At 42.1% G+C, this 21671-nt stretch overlaps 1 protein-coding gene across 2 annotated transcripts; it reads left to right on the top strand.

Annotated features, from left to right (window-relative positions):
* The first annotated feature begins 811 nt into the window (after positions 1-811).
* On the top strand, positions 812-12361 carry LOC310860530 (transcription regulator protein BACH1-like). 2 transcript variants are annotated; one of them, XM_083767492.1, is made up of 5 exons: positions 812-897; positions 2174-2455; positions 4243-5799; positions 11471-11677; positions 11922-12361. In XM_083767492.1, exons 2-5 carry the CDS (start codon positions 2180-2182, stop codon positions 12186-12188), a joined length of 2307 nt encoding a protein of 768 aa, XP_083623618.1. In that variant the 5' UTR covers positions 812-897; positions 2174-2179; the 3' UTR covers positions 12189-12361. The 2 variants fall into 2 exon arrangements, with proteins under 2 accessions (XP_083623618.1, XP_083623617.1); XM_083767491.1 differs by lacking the exon at positions 812-897 and adding an exon at positions 1721-1831.
* The last annotated feature ends 9310 nt before the right edge of the window (positions 12362-21671 follow it).

The raw sequence follows: 21671 nt of genomic DNA, 5'->3' as shown, positions 1-21671 counted from the left end.
TTGGTTTTCTGTGCTAACTTGACTTGAATGACCCATCCTATATACATTTAGCTGTAGTACCTGTTTGACTGTGGTGTCTGTCATATCAGTAATTATACTCTTCACACAATATTGTGTAAGGCTATGTTTACCAGAGTAAATATGGCCAAAACAGCTGTTGTCATGCTAATTAAATTCCACTAAATTACAACTAAGACAATTGCTTAATTATTTGGGTAAAGAAAGGGTTTATTATTCTATTATAAATATTGCCTCCATTCCCTCACACACTAAGATTGTGAAAATTGATCCCATGGTTAAATTAACACCAAGGATTTTATTGTGCAGACTGCAATGCTCTCATAGTTATGTGATTGTGATCCATCGGAAACAGCAGGCGTTTTGTTTGTTTTGTTATGCCCAACAAATTTAGGCTACTAGAAAAATGTTTTGCCAATTATTAAGTTGATAAGACCTTGGACTTTATTCCTTCAGTAAGAATGTGATTTTGAATGCATGACTTTAGCTTTCTAAATTATAGAATATAATTTTGAATTATAGACAATTTTACAACCTTTATTGTTCTGCTGACTCAAGTAAATAGGCCAGCAGGACCATGGACGAACTATTGTGACCCACACGCACGTACGCATAAGCATGCATGTATGCATGAACACACACACACACACACACACACACACACACACACACACACACACACACACACACACACACACACACACACAGAGAAAGCAGAAGTAGACTGTCATAATCTGAGAGATGGCACCATAAAGGCAGATCACTATACTTCTTACAATACCAACAACTACTAATCAACACTTTGAGAATCTGGAAACCTGGAGCGAATATCACTGCACAAGTTACCATATAACACAGATGAGCACCTCTCTGTGACAGGTCAGTCAGTGTCCCCTCTTCTTCATTCTTTCATCAAACTTGACAATGTGATAGTTATAGCTGTTGACATTCTTTTTGTATGAGCTGGTGTGGGGAAGGGGAGGTATTGGGATTGTTAGCCTCACATGGATTTCAATGTAAACGGTCAAAACATTTTCAGTGTATTATATGCATAGCGCGCGCGCACACACACACACACACAGTACACACACACACACACACACACACACACACACACACACACACACACACACAGAGATGCTTGGCATATTTTAGGACACAGGCTTACACAGCAAATAAATAAATCTGTCGACTGTCTGTCTTGTCTATAAATTTATGATGAATTGAATAGGCTACATGATATGATAAGTTTAAGTTATGTAGGACCACAGTTAGCAAACAAGTGATTGTTATGAACAGCCTACTGTATAAGAGTAATTCATTGTGAATATACATTTGTAAATTGTATTCACTATATCCACGCACGTGACGTCTGTAAGGAGTCGGACTAGGATGTGCTCTTGGAAAAGGCATTCTAGCAGACAGTCCAGGGAAATGATCGGGACAGACAAGCTGACGGGAAAATGCTTGCTCATCCTTTATCAGCATGAGTCAGCGCTCTGTTACGCCCAGCGTTGCAACACTCAAACTCTCTCTCTCTCTCTCTCCCCACATTACACACACACACACACACACACACACACACACACACACACGCACGCCCGCTATGATTTGACTGAACCAAGTTTACCAACCATCAACCTCCGTTCAGTTTGGTTTGGAGCCTCAGCCTTCAGATAAGGCTCCCATAGGGACACGTTTCACACGTAGTCGAACAGCATTCCATTTAGGACTTTACTCGCCGGGTTTACCTTTTGGGATTTTCGAATCATTTTCTACCTCAGTCTGGACAAATGAACTGTAGGCTATTAAGGTAAATGCGAATTAAATATAGTTTTATTCCGAAGGTAGTAGCTATTATTTATGTCATAATTAACATTAAGACAACATTTTGTGATCATGTACATGTGTCTTAACTTGTTGATTAAGGTTGTTTATAGTAGTAGTAGACAGTAGTAGTAGTAGTAGGACAGACTCCAGAGGGAAAATCTAAAGTTTTTGTGTTTGTTTCTGTCTCGTCTGTCTTAATTTGCGCACGTGGGCTTGTGTGTTTCGGCGAATGGCTGATTTTGTGCATGTGCATGTGCACTTTCTGCACCTGCTGCTTGTATGAATTTGCGTGTGTGTGTGTGTGTGTGTGTGTGTGTTCCCACAGCCACAGATGTCACTTTTGACCATGTCTGCGGACAGCCCGCGGTCGTCTGTGTTTACATTTGAGTCTGCGGCGCACTCCCGTCATGTCTTGCAACGCCTCGACGACCAGAGACGTCGTGACATGCTGTGTGACGTCACCGTGGTGGTCGGTGCTGGTGGTGAGGCGGTGGAGCAGCGCAGCTACAGGGCCCACCGCTCCGTACTGGCGTCCTGCAGCGAATACTTCTCACACAAGATCTCACCCCATGCACCACAGGGGACGGTCATCACTCTGCCAGAGCAGGTATAATAAAGACAAAGTTCTGAACCTTTTTAATTAATCAATTATTAGGCCACATTGATATGATTTATATCACTCATTTAGCTCTCAGAGGTTCCTTCCAAACAGTCTCAGACTCTCAGTCATTTTACATATAGGGGCCCCCTTAGCCTCTTTCGGAACCCTGTATAGTACTGTAGGCTATACCTTTTTTGTATTCTATCCATCCATCTTCAACCGCTTTTCTGTAGTTGGGTCACGGGGGCAACAGCTCCACCAGAGAGCTCCAGACTTCCGTCTCCAGAGTAACATTAGTAACTTCTCAACTCCTGGGGGATCCCGAGGCGTTCCAAGGCCAGTGAGTCGATGTAAACCCTCCATCTCATCCTTGGTCTGCCTGGGGGTCTCCTCTAGGGAGACGCTCGAGAGGCTGGCTCCTTTCCAGGCGAAGAAGCAGCGACTCTACCCCGAGTCTCTCTTGCATGACTGAACTAGCTAGGGGGAGAAGTTCATTCACGCGAGAGAGTAGCCTATAAAGGTAAAAAGGTAGCCTATACAGGGTTCCGAAAGAGGCTAGGGGTCCTCTCAAGGATCCCACACGGAGAACCAGTGCATATATGCTACTGTACGGTGTACATCCAATCCAAAGTCACACTTTTATAATTATTAATAATACATAATGCACACTAATTTATACTCTGGGTCAACAGGGTCGCATTGAAAATATAACATATTGTCAACAGCAGAAATCAAGCAGGAATGAGCAGTGCAAACATCCAGATTAAATAGAGCTGTCTGAGAATGAAATGAGTGTGTGATTGGATGAGTGGATGTGGAGCCTTGTGGACATGGAGTTGAGGTGGCCCAATGGACGGCCGCCAGCAACTGCACTGAGTTTCCTGACTGAACTTGCTCAGCGCATGTCTGTGACAGGCACAACGCTCATTATATTGACCGTTTGCAAAATAGAGCACAGGAAAGTACAGTTCAATACAAGGTCTGCTATAAGAGGATTTAAATCCAAGAAGCATTTATTGGCGTCCGTTGTATTCAATTCATCGAAAGAAGCAACATTTTGCTTGTTAACTAGAATAATCATTTGTAAATTCCACCATCTCTTAACAACCGCATTGACATCATTTTTAATTCCAATGGCCACAAAATAGAATGTTATTGTCTAAGCAATTGGGCAGATATAGAACAAAGGTAGCCCTACAATAGTAGGCAAATATACTTATGGTCATTCCTAGATTTTGACTTGGATTAGCATGGGGTCTGATTCTACCACTTTATAAAAAAGAAATACACGCAGTCCACTCACATTGGACAAACAGCAAGACATCTTAGATCGAGATAGTAGGCTACAATGACAGGCTGGTGGTTCCAAAGGCAGAGGGCCCAAGTCTCTTATTTACGAGGGAGCTAGTACTGCTTTCTATGTACTGTAATTTGGAATCCAAATTTAATAAAGTCAACATGACTATCACCATGATTGATTGACAATAATAATAATAATAATAATTTAGTATTTATTTGTTTTCATGACAAATATTATTTGTTTTTATGACAAGAAATCTGACAGTATTTGCTTAACCGCTCAGAGTGCTGATTGGAGATTAGAAACTAATCTTGAATGACATTTTTATACTCCCACTTTTTGTATACATACTGTATATGCACTCAAACAAACTGACAGTACATTCTAAATTGGGAAAAATGGGAAAATAACAGTTTTCAGACAGTAGGATTATTAGTTTCTGGAATCCACAGATATGATTCAGTCTCATTTGTTTGTTATATCATTCTTGCAGGTGACCGCTGCTGGCTTTGAACCCTTGCTGAAGTTCGCCTACACGTCCAAACTCCTCTTCAGCAAAGAAAATGTCATTGAAGTGCGCAATTCAGCTGCCCTTTTGGGTTTCAGGGACTTAGATAAAGCTTGCTTCGATTTCCTCCTCCCCAAGTTCTTCTCAGCTCCTTTTCAGAGGAAGACCTGCTGTAAGGATTGCCACAACGTCGAGCTGCCCGTGGGAAATGCTGCCACGCACAGTGATGTCATATCAGTTCCTAAGAAAGAAACCAAACCAGTTTGTGACTTACTGTCTGAACAGGAAGTGGCCTGGCTTGGTAGTCAACCAGTCAACAGTGAAACAAGAAGTAAGAGCAGCAACCCTGCCCCTCCATCTGTGGGTGATGCACAGTCTCTGAGCGTGACTGACTATTCTCTGCAGTGTCCAAAATACCGCAAGTTCCAGCTGGCTTGTGGGAAGGAGGCCTCAGCTGTGGAGAGAAGTGTGAACCAGCATGTGGTTACAACCGAGGATGGCTTCCCTAAGTTCCCTTTCCCCTGTGCCCTATCCTGCCGCTGCAGTGGCGATTGTAGCTGTAGAAGCCATTACAGTAGAGACAAACCTGCGATTGAGACCCCTGGAGAAAGCTTTCCATACACACAGCAAACGAGTGGAGTGAACCAATTTGTAAACACTGGTGCTCATGACAAGAAGGTAGAGCAGGGTGAGGGGGCAGGAGAGGGTTACACGCATGAGAGACATGCAGAAGTAACAGAAGGAGAACGGGATGGGAAGGGAGGAAGTATGGCGAATAATATGAATGGTGCCACTGGAAGCAGCTCTTGTTGTGACGTCTCTCCACTCACAGGCAGATCCAGTTTCGGAGGAGTCTCTTCAGGGCCAAGGTCATTGCTGTGTGAGGGACCTTTGGGGTTAATGTTGCACCAGTGCCCTCCAGAGGCCTCAATAGAGGGCAGTGCAAGGTCAGTGGGGCAAGAGAAGCTTTTTATGGAGAATAAAGGAGAAAATAAATCTGGTGTTCTAGAGACTATATCTGTTCTAAAAACAGAGGAACAGGTATGTGAGAGGAGCAAGACAGAAACTGATATGGACACTGAGTGGCAGAAAAGAGGACGAATGGATAGTTGGGAGAATGTGGTGCCAGGTGGCCAAAAGGAGACAGGAGTCAGAGGAAGGAGCAGTGTGGAAAGGGAGGTGGCCGAGCACCTGGCTAAAGGGCTGTGGTCGGGGCAATTCTCTTCCCCTCCTCCCCTCTCGGAGGAGCCTGACACAAATGATACTGGTCAAAGTCAGGGCCAGAATGCAACGTTTGACTGGCTCAAGGTCCAGCTTAACCTCAAATCTCGAACCTCTGGCTGTCCGTTCCTCCGGGACCTGGACCCAAGCGGGGTGTCGTGGAAGGGGCCTGGTGAGGCCGTGGTGCCTTCATGCGAGGGGGGCTCTCAGTCGGCCAAGAGCCCCTGTGCGTTATCAATCCACTCAGGGGAGGATGGAGACTCTGAAGACTTTGAAACAGAGGGAGACAGCGAGTCATATGCCAGCGAAAGAGCCAGAAAGGTGAGCAGTCAAAAAGCTGTCAGTTATACTTTTAAGTCACACGACTTTCTGACTTATGAAACTACGAGATATGACCTGTGTAGCTCCGGTCAGCGGTCATGTCTGTGACGTTGGCTTGATGTTATCTTGTGCCAGGACGGTTGTAGTAAAAACACCCTAACTGCAGCAATACTTTGTTGTTTGTTCTAGATAAGAGTTTTCTATAATGTGCATGAATCAAATAAGCCTTGTACTCATTCAACAGGAACCAGAAGTACTATGGTGTTAATCATTTACCTGTGTGTGTGTGTGTGCGTGTGCGTGTGCGCGCGTGCTCGCGTGTGTGTGTGTGTGTATGTGTTTGTGTGTGTGTGTGTGTGTGTGTGTGTGTGTGTGTGCATATGCATATGCATGTGTACATGTGTGGGGGTCTAAATAGTTTGTCCATGGTCCAGCTAGATGGCCCTGCTGGCCTATTTTACTTGAGTCAGCAGAGCAGTGGCTGTTGTTTGGTTAAACAAACAGATTGCAAGGAAATCTTTCAGGTTCATAGATCACTGAACTGGGAAGAGGGTAAAACATATTGAAAAGGTAGTGCTTCAAAACCCTGTACACTCAAGACACTGTCCCTGCTTCCACCCTTAGGGCCGATTCATACTCGGCTAATTAGAGCCTACAATGTGACGTCATTTGAGGTTCGGGGGGGGGGGGGGGGGGGTGGCGGGTACCGTCCTAAGTCGGCTCTTCGGTGCTACTGAAAATTTCTGACGAGCCGAAATCATTTCGGCACTACAGTGCCGAAACAGCGGTAAAATAGGAGTATGAATCGGCCCTTAGATCTCCATATATGGAGCTGACCTGTTCTGACATTCCATATGTTGATCTGACCTCATCAAACCCTGTACACTCAAGGCATGCTCCATATATGGCCAGTACAGAATTAATTCCATATGTTGATCTGACCCCCCATGCCAAAGCGCCAGCACTCGCCCAGCAGTCTGCTGTCACCCAGGCGGATGCGTGCACGTTTCTTGTGCTATTGTATTAAGCTAGATAAAACATTACAAGATCCACACCTTGCCACTCTACTCACTAAAAATAATAACCTGCTTTCATGAGATAATGGAATGAAATTTGATGGTAATTTAAAATGTTTATGTTTTCACCCATTCTTGAGATAAGGGACAAAACTTTTTTCAAACTGGATTTTTTTTTTTTTAAGATACATTCAAATCAAATGGATGTATTTGTAGACACAGGTCTCAACTACCAATATTGAGAAGGAACAGGTTTTTCGCATAACATTTCTTTCTAAAATGGGACATTTATGCACTTAATACCCGATTCATGTCAACTCCGTCAGACACACTAAAATACCTTTTAATTGAATTTGATAATTTCAACAATAATATAAAGTCCTCAGTTCTCTTATAATGGCTTTCAGTAATCAAGTTAAGTAATACAATTATTTTAATATTGTTTTTTTTCCAATATCACACTATTATGAAATATCCAATTTCTCAAATCCGTCATTTCAACCTCTATTTTCAATATTATAACATGAAAACCATGTAAAAAAAAAAAAAAATCATCATTACGTATCATTTCAGTTGGTGTTTCAATACATATGCACAAAATATTTAACATCACATTTTCTATTTCTTTGGAAATTAACAAAAACATCACGGGACGAACATCTGACGGAGTTGACGAACATCTGACGGAGTTGACAAGTTTAACTGATTTAGGTTCTAGATCACCTAGGATCTTGATTCTGGTGACTAATCCCACATTTTCAAGGATGAGGAATACAGTGGTACTATTTATATTGGCCCTGTGACCATGGCAGCCATTTTCAAAATGGCAGCCACCTGCTGTTATCTTACAATAACTCAAGTTCTACACCACCTAGGATCTTGATTCTGATGACTAATCCTACATTTTCAATGAGGAGGAATACAGTTTTATCTATTTAGATTTATCCCGTGACAATGGCAGCCATTTAAAAAAATGGTGGACCTGCTATTATTTTACCAATTTAGTCAGGGAATAGGCCTATTATCAGAATAATGTCAAATCTGTGAATACATTTCTTACCAAGAATTTTTTCACCAATGTGTTTGTAAAGGTGTCTACTAACATATCCCACATTGGTTTCTATTGAACCACCCTAGAGGCATTTTTGACAGCTGCTGAAAGTTGGGTACCATACCAAGTGGCTATGGCAAAACTAGGGAGTCTATGGCCAAACTAGGGGTCAAACCCCTTGGGCTAAATTCGGCCATATATCCACTTGCCCAAATGTGCTGACCTCATTTTGTGATGATGGCTATGGCCGTTTTCAGCCCAAGGAGTGTTCTTCGTGCATAGCTAATGCTTGGAATGCATTCAGAATCATGAAAACTCCCTAGTTTGACATGTCACATGCTACTTAAAGCATAATGAACATTTTGCCTTATATAGGTTGTTGATGGTACCCCAACTTTCAGCAGCTGTCAAAAGGTCCCCTAGGGTGGTTGAATATAAAGCAATGTGGGATATGTTAGTAGACACCCTTCCAAACACATTGGTGAAGAAAATTCTTGATAAGGAATTTATTACCAGATTGTATTAATATCCCCTGACTAAATAACTCATCTTCTAGACCACCTAGACCCGACTTCACAAACAGAGACCCGATTGACACCTAAACAACAAGTTTGGACAGCCCCACCAATTAGTGTTACGGAAAATAGCAAGTGTCTACCCTAGGCCCAGAGGGAGACACAGAACTTAGATGCGGCTCACATGTTGCACGACTCCTCAACAAGCTGCCACCAGGGATGAGAGCTGAATTCTGCCGCACAATGCTCTGCGGCCCAGGAGCAACCAACACCCTGTTGGAGTTCTCTGAGTGGTTGAAGCATGAGTGCTAGCCATATAGCCTGTGCAAAGGCAAACACCTTGAAGACCTGCTTGAGGTGAACAGTGAGCAGTGAACAGTGAGCGAAAGACTGAAGACAGAAGATCTGCCTTCAGGACTATCAGGCAGGATGTGCAGACACTGAAGGCATCAGTGTCGTTCTGTGTCCCCAGCATGTCAACCAAAGCAATGTTACCAAATCAAAGGAGCCTTCACCTCAAGTCACCTGGGGCTGGGTGAGCAATCGTATCCTGTATCTAGCCTCACAACTAAATACAGACACTTGGCCAGACTGCCGTTTGAAAGGGTCAAACCCTTCATCCTGATTGGGGAAGACCACCCCACCTAATCACACCAACCAAACAAGTGAGGTTGGGGCCTCCAGGTGGGCCAGTAGCCATCTGCACAAGACTGGGCTGGACCCTGCAGGAAAGCAATCTCCAGCCAAGTTGACTGTTGAATGTAAGTTGACTATAACAGAGCCCCAGAACACAGAGCTCATGAGAAGGATGGAGAAACACTGGCAGGAGGCCACCAAGATACAACGCCACACTGCAGTGGCCAGTGAAGTCAAACTGTGCGTCTGTACCTGAAAGAGACAAGTCAAAGGCCAGAAAGCCCACCTCCTTTTAATGTCCTGTCAGTAGCAACTCAACCTGCACCTGAAATAAGCCCTGACCCCTCCCAGAGAAAGTTCATCCTTGAAAATGTAATGATTAGTCGCCAGAATCAAGATCCTTGGTGGTCTAAAACTTGAGTTATTGGTAAAATAACAGCAGGTTGGTGGTCACTTTGAAAAACAATGGCTGCCATGGTCACAGGACAAATCTAAATAGTACCACTGTATTCCTCATCTTTTAAAATGTATTATTAGTCGGCAGAATCAAGATCCTATGTGGTCTAAAACTTGGGTTATTGTAAAATAACAGCAGGTGGCGGCCATTTTGAAAAACAATGGCTGCCATGGTCACAGGACAAATCTAAATAGTACCAATGTATCCCTCATCCTTGAAAATGTAGTCTTAGTCACCAGAATCAAGATCCTAGGTGGTGTAGAACTTGAGTTATTGTAAAATAACATCAGGTGGCGGCAATTTTGGAAAATGGCTGCCATGGTCACCACGAGACAAATCTGTGATGGCCCTATAGCCAAAAATGTTCCTTAAGGCATGCTCTAACTGTGTGCCAAATTAGAATACGTCCCATTATTCAAAAACTATAATTTTATTGTTTTAGGAACACTTTTGTCAACTCCGTCAGATACATGTCAACTCCGTCAGACACAAAACCTGACGGAGTTGACGTCTGACGGAGTTGACAAAATGTCATTTGTTTTCATCTTAACCCTCTGTAGTACAATGTAGCCATTTTGTTTTTGCTTCATTTGTTAGCTAAACCTAACCCTAAACTTTTATAATAAACATTATTTTGGAATTCTTAACAAAGATCATAATAATGTCCTGACGGAGTTGACATGTAAAAGCTGTGACCACCCTGATATCAACATTGTTTGTTTAAAATATCAAACAATTGAATGCTTTTCAGACCAGGTGCTCCACAGTTGCAACAAATACAAACGGAACTTGGAAAAGGAGTCTTCAGGCTAAATCTGTCGACAATATTTTCTGATTAATTTAAGACTTTTAAAAAACCTGACGGAGTTGACGGGAGACGTGGGACACACATTTGATATGAGATATCTAATGGAAAATACAAATTAAATTATTGTGTATATTGTTTGCTATGTTGTTGACAATCTACTTTAATTTAGTATGTATATTTATGTGATTGTGACAGTATTAGACACTTTTTTAGCAGTTTGAAATTATGACCACTTGCTGGGGACAGGCTAAATACAGGCGTTTTTGGGTACAGTGCCTGCTTTTAACTAATTCAGATGGCATATGAAAACAATTATAATGAAATTAATGGCATAATAATACACAACTGTATTACATTTAACTTTGCAAGTGCTTTTATTTTTATTAAATTAATTTATTTTTAACAATAATAAGGCTCTTATGTGTGGGACATGTTTTTTCCACTTTTGTCCCTCATCTCAAGAATGAGTGTTTTGTTAGTTCTTTGTTAAAAAACATGTAATCAGGGTTACAGTGGCCTGCAAAAGCACTTTGACGTCTGTCAGAAACAAAATATGCCCTACTGTACTTATAATAGGTCTACTATTATGCACAAATGTATGTCATACTATACATTAAAAAAACATGGACAGATATTTAATCTGACATTTTTTGACCAAAACGTGTGATAGAAGTGAATGACCAAGTATTTTTATCGTTCTTCGTTCACTCTGAACTTGAAAGTGAAAAAGTCGAAAGTGATCGACCGGTCACAGCAAAACTAGTGAACGAATGTAATAGTCTGTCTAATGTACGTGTATGTACGACCGACTGACTGACTGACTGACTGACTGATTGATTGACTGACTGACTGACTGACTTTGTGGATATAAAATATATATTTCCCCTCAAATATGTGTATATCTGTATGTCTTTAAATTTAAATGTTCTGAATTGAAAATGGACAAGGCTTTTTTATCCTCTTAGCAGATTTTGTATTGACCTGTACTTTCATTGAACTGTACCCATTCTACAAACTGTTAATACAAATTTCAATCAATCAATCAATCAATCAATCAATCAGTTTTACTAACATTGAAATCTTTACATCCCAGCGTGAGAACAGCTATTCCAGAGTTGCCCATCATTCCATGCACAGTATCTGTACCTGTGTGACACTTTGTCTCCTCTGTGGGTTGTGGACTTCCAGGTGCAACTGCCGTTCTCCTTGGACTGGATTGTGGATCTGAACAGAAACGACTTCCAGAAGCTACTGAAGCAGGAGAACTTGACCCGCGAGCAGCTGGAGCTTGTCCACGACATGCGACGACGAAGCAAAAATCGCATCGCAGCCCAGCGCTGCCGCAAAAGGAAACTGGAATGCATATACAACCTGGAGTGTGAGATCAGTAAGCTGGTGAGGACGGCTGAAGTCTGTGTCTTTGTTGTGATCTTTTTCTACTTATTTAGTAAAATTGTTTATTAAGCACTTTATAAAGATGTTTGTGGAATGGCTAAATGTATAAAGGAAAATGGATTTCAAAATCAAATTGCTTAAATATGTCTAGTGAATAAACAAATCAAAATAAGTTAAACGTCCTAAATGTCAGTACAACAGGAGTGTATGGTCTATTCATTTGTGTGGTGTGTTCATGTCCCAGAGAGCAGAGAGGGAGAAACTCATGTCGGAGCGGAGCCAGCTCAGCCAGACGAAGTTGAAAACATGCCGCAGAGTCTCTGCCCTGTGCCAGATTGTCTGCAGTGAGGCCAACCTGCAACCAGAGCAACTCCAGGTTCTTGCCAAATTCACCACCCAGGACTGCCCACTCTCCTCCTTCATTCCTCATATCGACTCACTCCTCACCGCTACCAAAGTGCCACTCCTGACACTGGATTCATCCTCAGCCTCCTCTTCCTCTGCCCTTTAAGGTATCTTTAATGACTTACTTGAATCGGGGCCTCCAGGGACACGGTCACAGGGTAAGAAGGTAAACTCTCAGGTGATGAGAAGGGTCATTAGGTAAATGCCAACCACAGGAGAGCGGCCCCTATCTGTTACAGTATGTACTGAATGTCATGTCATGTATGATGCTGTTAACAAAATAAGTTGGCATTGGCAAGTTAATAAGTGCACGCCGACACCTGTGATCTGATCAATATATAATTGTACTGTACATTTATAATTATGTAATCAAAGATTTTTTATAACTTGTTACACTTCATGCTACCTTTTCTGCAGACAGAGTGGCTGGTGCGGTGTGAAATGCCCTTCTATTCACTCTCCCATTAAACACCACCACCACTTGCCTAAAGAGAGTGAGCTCATTTTAAATTATTTTAGACAGATGAGAAAGCTAATAATAGCCTGAGTACATAATTTAAAGTACAGCCAAATGTTTGAACATTGCAATACTGGAGGGCAGGTTGAATCCAGGGCTGAAGCAGGAACCATTGGTCAAGGTCTGGTGAGTGAGTGAGGGCAAACCTTCAGTGCCTGGTAAATAGTATGCAATGTATAATGTGTAAGTTCTTGTTGATTCACTTTATATTGTAAGTGAACAATCGGACTCTGCAAATAATGTTATTGTTATATAAGAAATGTTATATGAAAATAACCCTTACATGTACTTGCAAAGGTGTGTACAACAAATGCAATAAGTTCATTTATGGGACCTGTGCAAAGAAAAGTGTCACCAGTTGTCTTGCTGATAAAAACTATTTAATATACTGATGGATGGTTAATTCTCTAGTGCTTCACTGTGTATAAAAGACACTGAAGTAACACACAATCCTAAGGATAGTATTAATGATTTTGTCCACTGTCCACCAAACCACAGCATAGGGCATAGCAGTGGTGCCAGCAGTGGCGAATAGACAAGTTCTTATAACTGTCACACGCTATTGTTATCCTGACCTGAAGTGTATTTTCTGTTTACTAAACAGCTGGATAGAGTGGGAGACCATTAACAAACAGCAATGATTACAATGAAAATATATAGCTATTTAATGCTTATTTTAAGAATAAGAAATATCACTTACACACCATTTAAAGAAAACAAAACATGAGCAGCTACAAAATATTTTTCTTTATTGTCCATTCATTTCTCTATCTATGGCATTGGCATTGGTTAGATTTGACTCTTACAAATCTAATGTCTATGCTCAATACCTTTGTGACTCAGGACTCAAATCAATCTTCATTATTGTACTATCTTCTGTATTGGTTCATTCAGAATCATAAAGAACAATTTGTGTTTCATGACATATTTATGAAATGCTTTGTTCATTTTGTACTTTCACAAACTTGTGCCCTTTATGGTTTCTACAAATAATAAAGACACTTCGACACAAATATTGATACATCACATTTTATTTACATGACATGGTGACCTTGGTCCTTTTGGTAATCAGAGGACATTTGCCCCTCCAGGACCTGACAATAACAGTTAAGTTGATGGATGTGGCCCTCTAGTGGTGTATGTACATAGCCTACTTTATCCTCACTTTCATTCAAGGCAGGGATTGCAGAGCCGTGGTGGGTCGATTCTGCCAGTCGTGCTGGCATCAAGGCCAGATTGTGGGTGTCAGTCCCTAGACGTCGGCAACATTGTCTGCGTCTAGCTGGTGTCAGCCCACCGGGTCTGCACAAATTTCATTTATTACAAATCTTTCGATTTGATTTTGCGGGGCTGCTGCCCAAATATTGTGTTCGTAAAATGTTTATGATGTTCGAAGTTCTGAGTGAGCACTTTTATTCAAGGCAGGGATGGCAGAGCCGTGGCGGGTCGATTCTGCTGGTTGGGCTGGCATTGAGTGGGACAGATTGTGGCTCCCAGTCCCTAGGTGTCGGCAGTGCATTGTCATTGTTGACGCCAGGGGCTAGATATGGCTGCCCGATGCTGGCTAGGCCAGCTGGTGTCAGCCCGCCAGGGTTCTGCCCAAATGTAATTGTCTCCACCAGGCCGAAGGCATGGAGGGAGAGTATGTTTTGCACTCCGTCCGTGTGTCCGTCCGTCCGTTGTTTCCGTCTGTCCGTTGTTCCGTCCGTCCGTTATCAGCTAATCTCCGGCACCGTTGGCCCGATCCATGCCAAACTTTGCACACACAGTCCCTGGATGCCAACGACAAACCTCTGTCCCAAATATTCCTCAACGGCCTGTTATAGCGCCACCATGAGGCCGATTTAGTCCTTCCGTCCATCCGTTATCAGCTAATCTCCGGCACCGTTGGCCCGATCCATGCCAAACTTTGCACACACACTCCCTGGATGCCAACGACACCTCTGCCCCAAATATTCCTCAACGGCCTGTTATAGCGCCACCATGAGACCGATTTAGGCAAAACACATTTCTGTAGATTACTCGTACACATTTTATCCATACATCACACAATTCGGTATACACTATCTCCATAGTCATGTGATCACCACGGAGCGGCACCATTTCCCATCTTCCGTCCTGATTGGCTAAGATTGGCTTCCAAAGCTCACACAGCTCACACAAATCACAAACACAGTGTGCAATTTCCGTGAAATTATACACGCACATTTCCACTAGGCCGAGGACGACATGCCACAAATGTTCCCCCCAAATCAGCCTCACGGTGGCGCTATAAGAGGCCAATTCCTGTTTTTAGCTAAAACTGCATCGATCTGTATACAACTTATGTATGCGCACTCCCTAGAGGCCATGGAAAAACTTTGTCCCTGCATCCCTCCACATTTGCCGAAATTGCCGGTTATAGCGCCACCGTGAGGCTGATTTCTGTAAAACACATTGCTTATGTTAGTCACACATATTTCATCCAAATCTCACGCAAATCGGTCCACATGATCTCTGTAGTCATGTGATCAAGACGAGTCTGTTGGATTTCTCAGAATCTCCACTGATTGGCTTGCCCTGGTGGAGATCTGTGCCGATTGGCACTTTTATCTAGTTTTTTATTACAAATGAAGTGTACAAATGTTGACCTTTTTCCCCATGGAGAAATGGAGCAGTTTAATTAAAACATACACCGTAAGATGAACCTAAATAGGTTTGAATGGGGTTTCTAGGTGTAAGAGTACGTAGGACTAGTAGCATCAAATCACCAAAAATCACGAAAAAAACGACATACTATAGGCCATGGTTTCGGACGGCATGCTCTAGCATGTCGTTTTTGGTGATTTGAAAAAAAGATGAAAATCACGAAAAAACAACATAGTTCATGGTTTCGGACGGCATATAGCATGTATTTTCGTGATTTTGGAGGATTTGAAAAAAAGATGAAAATCACGAAAAAACAACAGACTAGTTAATTGTTTCGGACGGCATATAGCATTATGTCTATTCGTGATTTTAGAGGATTTGAAAAAAACAACATACTATAGTTCATGGTTTCGGACGGTATGTTGTTTTTCGTGATTTTGGAGGATTCGAAAATGATGAAAGAGGCCTACTTTAGTTCACTATGTCAGAGCCAGGATTTGAATCTGTGGCCACTTGATTCCCAGGCAGGCTCTGTACCCAGTGAGCCACTGTGCTTGCTGTGTACAGAAAGCAAAATAGATAATGATAGAAGAGCCAGAGACTTGTTCCATTGTGGTTCATAAGCATTCAAACGTCTAGAGATAAACAACAGCACAAGAAACAATAGACAAATCTCTTGTTATTTTATTTTTTGTATTTTATTTTTGTCTCAATGTTGTTACTCACATGGAACGGCAGACTGTGTTGAGGCAGGTAGCAAGTAGGTCAGTGACTTAGCACACTGGTTAAATGATCTGGAGGTTGTGGGTTTAAACCATAGACTGTACAAAATATGGACAAAGCGTTCCCCGGGTCTAACATGGAAGTAAAATGAAGCCTGTAATTCCTTGCACTGTAAGTCGCCATATTTCTAGATCCGTTTGGGCCCAGCTGGCCATTGGCTGGCTCCGTTTGGGCCCAGCTGGCCATTGGCTGCCCAGACAACGAGGCAGGACTTCCCCCCCTTACTCTTCGTTGGTTTTTATTTTGACTGAACGGGGGGTGGCTCCCGTTCATAGACTGTAACGGTAGCCACGCCCCTCAGAACATACGCGACTTTATGGTCATTTCTTTAATAAATGGGACCATAATTTTCCAAAAAGAATATTATGACATGAGAAATGAGACTTTAAACGAGTGACTGGAAGCAGAAAGTATTCATGACCATGTTTATTAAGGTAATACAGCACAAGAAACAATAGACAAATCTCCTGTTATTTTATTTTTTGTATTTTATTTTTGTCTCAATGTTGTTACTCACATGGAACGGCAGACTGTGTTGAGGCAGGTAGCAAGTAGGTCAGTGACTTAGCACACTGGTTAAATGATCTGGAGGTTGTGGGTTTAAACCATAGACTGTACAAAATATGGACAAAGCGTTCCCCGGGTCTAACATGGAAGTAAAATGAAGCCTGTAATTCCTTGCACTGTAAGTCGCCATATTTCTAGATCCGTTTGGGCCCAGCTGGCCATTGGCTGGCTCCGTTTGGGCCCAGCTGGCCATTGGCTGCCCAGACAACGAGGCAGGACTTCCCCCCCTTACTCTTCGTTGGTTTTTATTTTGACTGAACGGGGGGTGGCTCCCGTTCATAGACTGTAACGGTAGCCACGCCCCTCAGAACATACGCGACTTTATGGTCATTTCTTTAATAAATGGGACCATAATTTTCCAAAAAGAATATTATGACATGAGAAATGAGACTTTAAACTAGTGACTGGAAGCAGAAAGTATTCATGACCATGTTTATTAAGGTAATACAGTCTAGGTGAAGTTGGGCCCAAATACATGGGCCTCTATGGAGCTATGGTTTTTTTTGGGCCCAATGACGGCGCCACAACAGGCCATTATATGAACTTCCCGATGAAAGTCCCGATTTCCTTAGTGGCTTCACGAAATATCTGTCTGACTGCCCCCCTGTTAGAACACTGCCACATGATCGGGAGATGGTGTGTTCAAACCCCACTGAAGTGTTTACTTTCAAGACCAATTTCACGAGAAGAAAACAAATAAAAAAGGAGTGTGAATTGTTTGGAACCCATGATCGGGAGATGGTGAGTTCAAACCCCTACTCAAATCTTTACTTTCAAGACCAATTTCAGAAGAACAAAAGAAACAAAAAAGCAGCGTGAATTGGCTTGAACCTGTGGCTCAGTGTGTTAGAACACTGCCACATGATCGGGAGATGGTGTGTTCAAACCCCACTCAAGTCTTTACTTTCAAGACCGATTTACAGAAGAACAAAACAAACAAAAAAGCAGTGTGAATTGTCTGGAACCAGTGGCTCAGTTTGTTAGAAAGCTGCCACATGATAGGGAGATGGTGGGTTCAAACCCCCCTCAAGTTCAAATAAAAATATATAAAGGGTCCAATCCCACCCCAGTCTTTACTGTGAGACTTTGCATTCCACACTAACATCAAGTAGCACAGAAAAGCTGTGTTATAGTAACCAGCAGGCAGCAGTTAGCTCAGTGTGATGAGTGGCTGTGCTTGTGATCCACAGGTCCAGTGTTCAAATCCATCAGTATAGTCATACATGTGTTACTGTGACACTTTGCTTTGCACTCTGACTTTCAGAAGGACAACTTTAAAGGAGCACAGACATTCCCCATGATTGTCTGCCGGTAAGTGGCCCAGCGGATAAGTCAGATGTTCCGTAGTATACCTAGTAGAAGTGTGACGGTTCAAACCCGACATGAATGGAGTTTCTAGGTGAAAGTGACTTTTTTATGTGCCAAAATCTGCCATTGAGCCCCATTATAAAAGTCTCAAATTTGAAAGCACGATATTTCTAAAACTATGACACCTTTCAAAGATTCCTTTTCAGGCAAACATGTCCACCGTAAGATTAACCTAAGTAGGCTAGAATGGGGTTGGTAGGTTTAAGTATGTAGGACTAGTAGCATGCCAAAGTTTGTGTTATTGCCATAGAGAATGCATTGGGCGTTTAAGTTAAAAAAAACTCAGAAACTACAAAACATTTCAAAGTAAAACGTTCCAGCATGTGTCTCGACAGTAAGCTGAATAATAAAAAGTGTGAATGTAGTTTCTAGGTGAAAGTGATTTTTTGACGTGCCAAAATCTGCTATTGAGCCCCATGTTAAAAGTCTCAAATTTTAAAGCACGCCGTTTTTCATCATTTTTGAGGATAAAAAACAAACAAAACATGGGTTATAGCCCATCGTTTTTTGAATTTTTGAAAAAAACTAAATATCCTTGTTTTTCATCATTTTTGACCATGGGCTATAGCCCATGGTCTGAGACCATGAGAACTGAGACCCTTCACAATAAAAGCATGCAGCTTTCACAAGATGGCCCATAATAAAGACAAGGAAAAGGATTAAGAATTAGGTGGCATTTCACATTGCATATGAGCTATTTTCTTCTCCAAAATGTATTTCAAAAAAATATATATAATTAAGGAATTAATTTGGATAATGGTAATGGAGATATTGTAAAAGTTGTCACTTTATTAATCCCAACACTGTATGTATGTATATGTATAGGCCTAGGTGTGACTCGAGATTTTTAGGCTATGAAAAGTGTGCCCTGGAGCAAAAAAGATTGGGAAACACTGCCCTAGGGTAGGTACCCTCACAAAAAACATGCAGTAATCGTGGTCTCTAAACTACCTCCCCCTGGCCAGCCGGGGCGCCTGATGGAGCGGAAAGGAACTGGTTGGAATAACGTGTTCCTTCCACACGCTACGTCCAACCAGGGGAAACTCACCCATGTCAAGGTGTAAGGAGCAACTTGGACACTCAGGCATGAAGGAAGCTCAAGAGTTCAAGTCTGTTGCTCTCCCCAGGTTGGCGGAGGGTGTGTAGAGCCCAGGATCACATTAGATCATTGACACATGGGTGAAAAATGGGTTACACAATTGTGGGATAAAAAATATATAAAAAAGAATGCTGCGTTCACATTGGCAGATGCAAAAGATACAAAGATTAAATGAAGATGCAAAGCTACACGGTGCATTTGTATCTTTGCAGCTGAAGTTCATACCGGTCAACGTGATCGAAAATCGGGGGCCGATCACATATATTGCTTGACCCCGTCTTATCGCTGCTTGCAGCTATATTTTCTTCTTCATCTACTTCTTCTTCTCCTAAAATAGCAGTTCTGGCTGAACCGGTCGGTTTTCGCGGAAGACATGAAGCCCACGACCATTGGCCAAAGGGTGGTGCTATAGCACTCAAGTGAAATATATATATAAAAAAGGAATGGCTCATGAACCTGACAGTCAGCAGACTCCCTCTTTACCAAGCGTTTCCACCATGTAGGTTCCACCTCGCGTAGAACATACACACCCATTTAATCTAACGTGATGATGTAGATAATCTTATTTTGGCAAGCAAGTCCCTGTCCGATGGATCCACTGCTTAATAAAGTAGCAATCTGTAGGATATCCTTTTCTCACATATAATAAGAAAGTTAATTTAAGTTCAAGACTAAAGGCTAATAAAACTTGGCAAGAATATTATAAAATCCATTTTTCTTAACAATTGTTCACTCACTCACCTTTGCAGATGTAGTGTAGCAAGGATGGGCTGAAGGATGGGCTGAAGCCTATGCACGTGCCTCGTGAAACTTGACAATGGTAGACAGGTATGTGAAACGGTGAGAACGCAAAGCCCACGGCCATTGGCCAAAGGGTGGCGCTATAGCACTCAATCGAAAATGCAAACTTTTAACAGGTATAGCTCCGTTTGACCGTCAACAATAAAACTTGGATAGACATATGCGTCTCCTTATGTCGAACAACTTTCGTGTTCTGCCTTTTGACCTCTGACCCTGGCTAGCAGTAGATGGCAAACCGGAAGTCATTTTAGTGGACGGGAGCAGGACGGTAAACGGAACAGGACGGATGTTAAAATATTACATCTTTTTACCGTGCCGTCCAGCAGGTTTTGCTGTTTGCCATCTACCGCTTGCCTGATTCCATGTGAATGGTGAATGCATTAGATCAGTGAAGATCACCCATTATTTTGAATTATACATACACAGCGCTCCAGGTCAAACCATGCAGTTGTTTTTCACAAAATGTGGCAATATGGCTATGTCACCCTGCTTAGAGACAAAGACCACAACCATTGGCCAAAGGGTGGCGCTATAGCACTCAATTGAAAAACAGGCATGGATCATGAACTGCCAGCTCATGAACCACCAGTAGGCCTAATAATTACTAGGTAATTACTGTCTATTACATAGGTACTAATTTAGACTCCCTGAGTCCCTGATGTTGGATTCCAGTCATCAGTGTTGGAAAAAGTAGCCTACGCATACTCATTTATTCAAAATGAAAAATTGCAAAGTACCCTTTCCTAATAATATCAATGAATCATGGATTTAAATTGTCAAATGTGCAAAAAGCTGATCTACAAGCTCAAAGCGTGTCCGCAACACGAGGTTGTAGATATTTTAAGATTCGAAGGCAGTTTAAAAACATATCTATCTATCTATCTATCTATCTATCTATCTATCTATCTATCTATCTATCTATCTATCTATCTATCTATCTATCTATCTATCTATCTATCTATCTATGACAGTTACACACCTCCACCACCAGAGGGCGAAAGGCATTAAGGCAACAGTGCCTGGATTATTTTGTATATTGTTTGTTGTGGACAAACAGCAGCGTGGCGCTGCTGATGTTTGTAGTGTGGAGCTTAGCGTCAGAGTGTTTGTGTTGGAGCGCCTCAGCGCGGTGGGAGAGTTCATGGTCAACCTCTTCCAGAGAGAGATGGAGACACTACAAACTCTGCTGGAGACACAAAACAAACTGCTGGACATTGATTTTGATATGGACATCGATCTACACACTGCAGGTTAGTAGATTCTGAACAACACCAGCTTAGCTACAAGTATCATTAAGCTAGCTGAACGGAACTACATCTCCCAGTAGTTGTACTAGCCTAGCCCAAACATTTAGATTCTCGTAGAGGTATTTTTCGATTCTGACGAATCTCTCTACGAGAGTCTAAAAGATAACCCCGCCCCTAACGTCGAAGAAGGAACGTTTGTGCCTCAAAATCACTCTTACCTTGTACAAATGCAAAATCTAAGCTGCTTTAAATGTTGCCCCACTTGTTTGTGAGGTGTTCGCAATCAGATTAAACACCGCACATGCTTATTGTTCAATAAAAAAGGTATTTTAATCCACTCTGTTTCTGAATCCTCCATTGTAAATGCTGTAAACGGCGCAACAGAATATTGCCCGCGCCCCTAGCGGCCAGGGTTCTCTTGCGCATTTACAATGGAGAGAAAAGCAAGATGGCCGCCAGATTCCGAGACAGAGTTGATTAAAATACCTTTTTTATTGAAAAATGTTTAATCTGATTGCGAACACCTCACAAACAAGTGGGGCAACATTTAAAGCAGCTTAGATTTTGCATTTGTACAAG

This window comes from Protomyctophum parallelum, assembly GCF_964188405.1.
Source record: "Protomyctophum parallelum genome assembly, chromosome: 1".
NCBI classification, from domain to species: domain Eukaryota; kingdom Metazoa; phylum Chordata; class Actinopteri; order Myctophiformes; family Myctophidae; genus Protomyctophum; species Protomyctophum parallelum.
Note: the sequence above shows the minus strand (reverse complement) of the source record. Positions and strands in the feature narration are given on the sequence as shown.

What these genes read in the sequence shown, in the direction of transcription:
- LOC310860530 (XM_083767492.1), top strand. Translation starts at nt 2,180, where the DNA reads ATGTCACTTTTGACCATGTCTGCGGACAGCCCGCGGTCGTCTGTGTTT. An exon ending in CCAGCGAAAGAGCCAGAAAG is followed by an intron (nt 5,800 to 11,470) that starts GTGAGCAGTCAA and finishes GTGGACTTCCAG; the next exon opens with GTGCAACTGCCGTTCTCCTT. An exon ending in AGTGTGAGATCAGTAAGCTG is followed by an intron (nt 11,678 to 11,921) that starts GTGAGGACGGCT and finishes TTCATGTCCCAG; the next exon opens with AGAGCAGAGAGGGAGAAACT.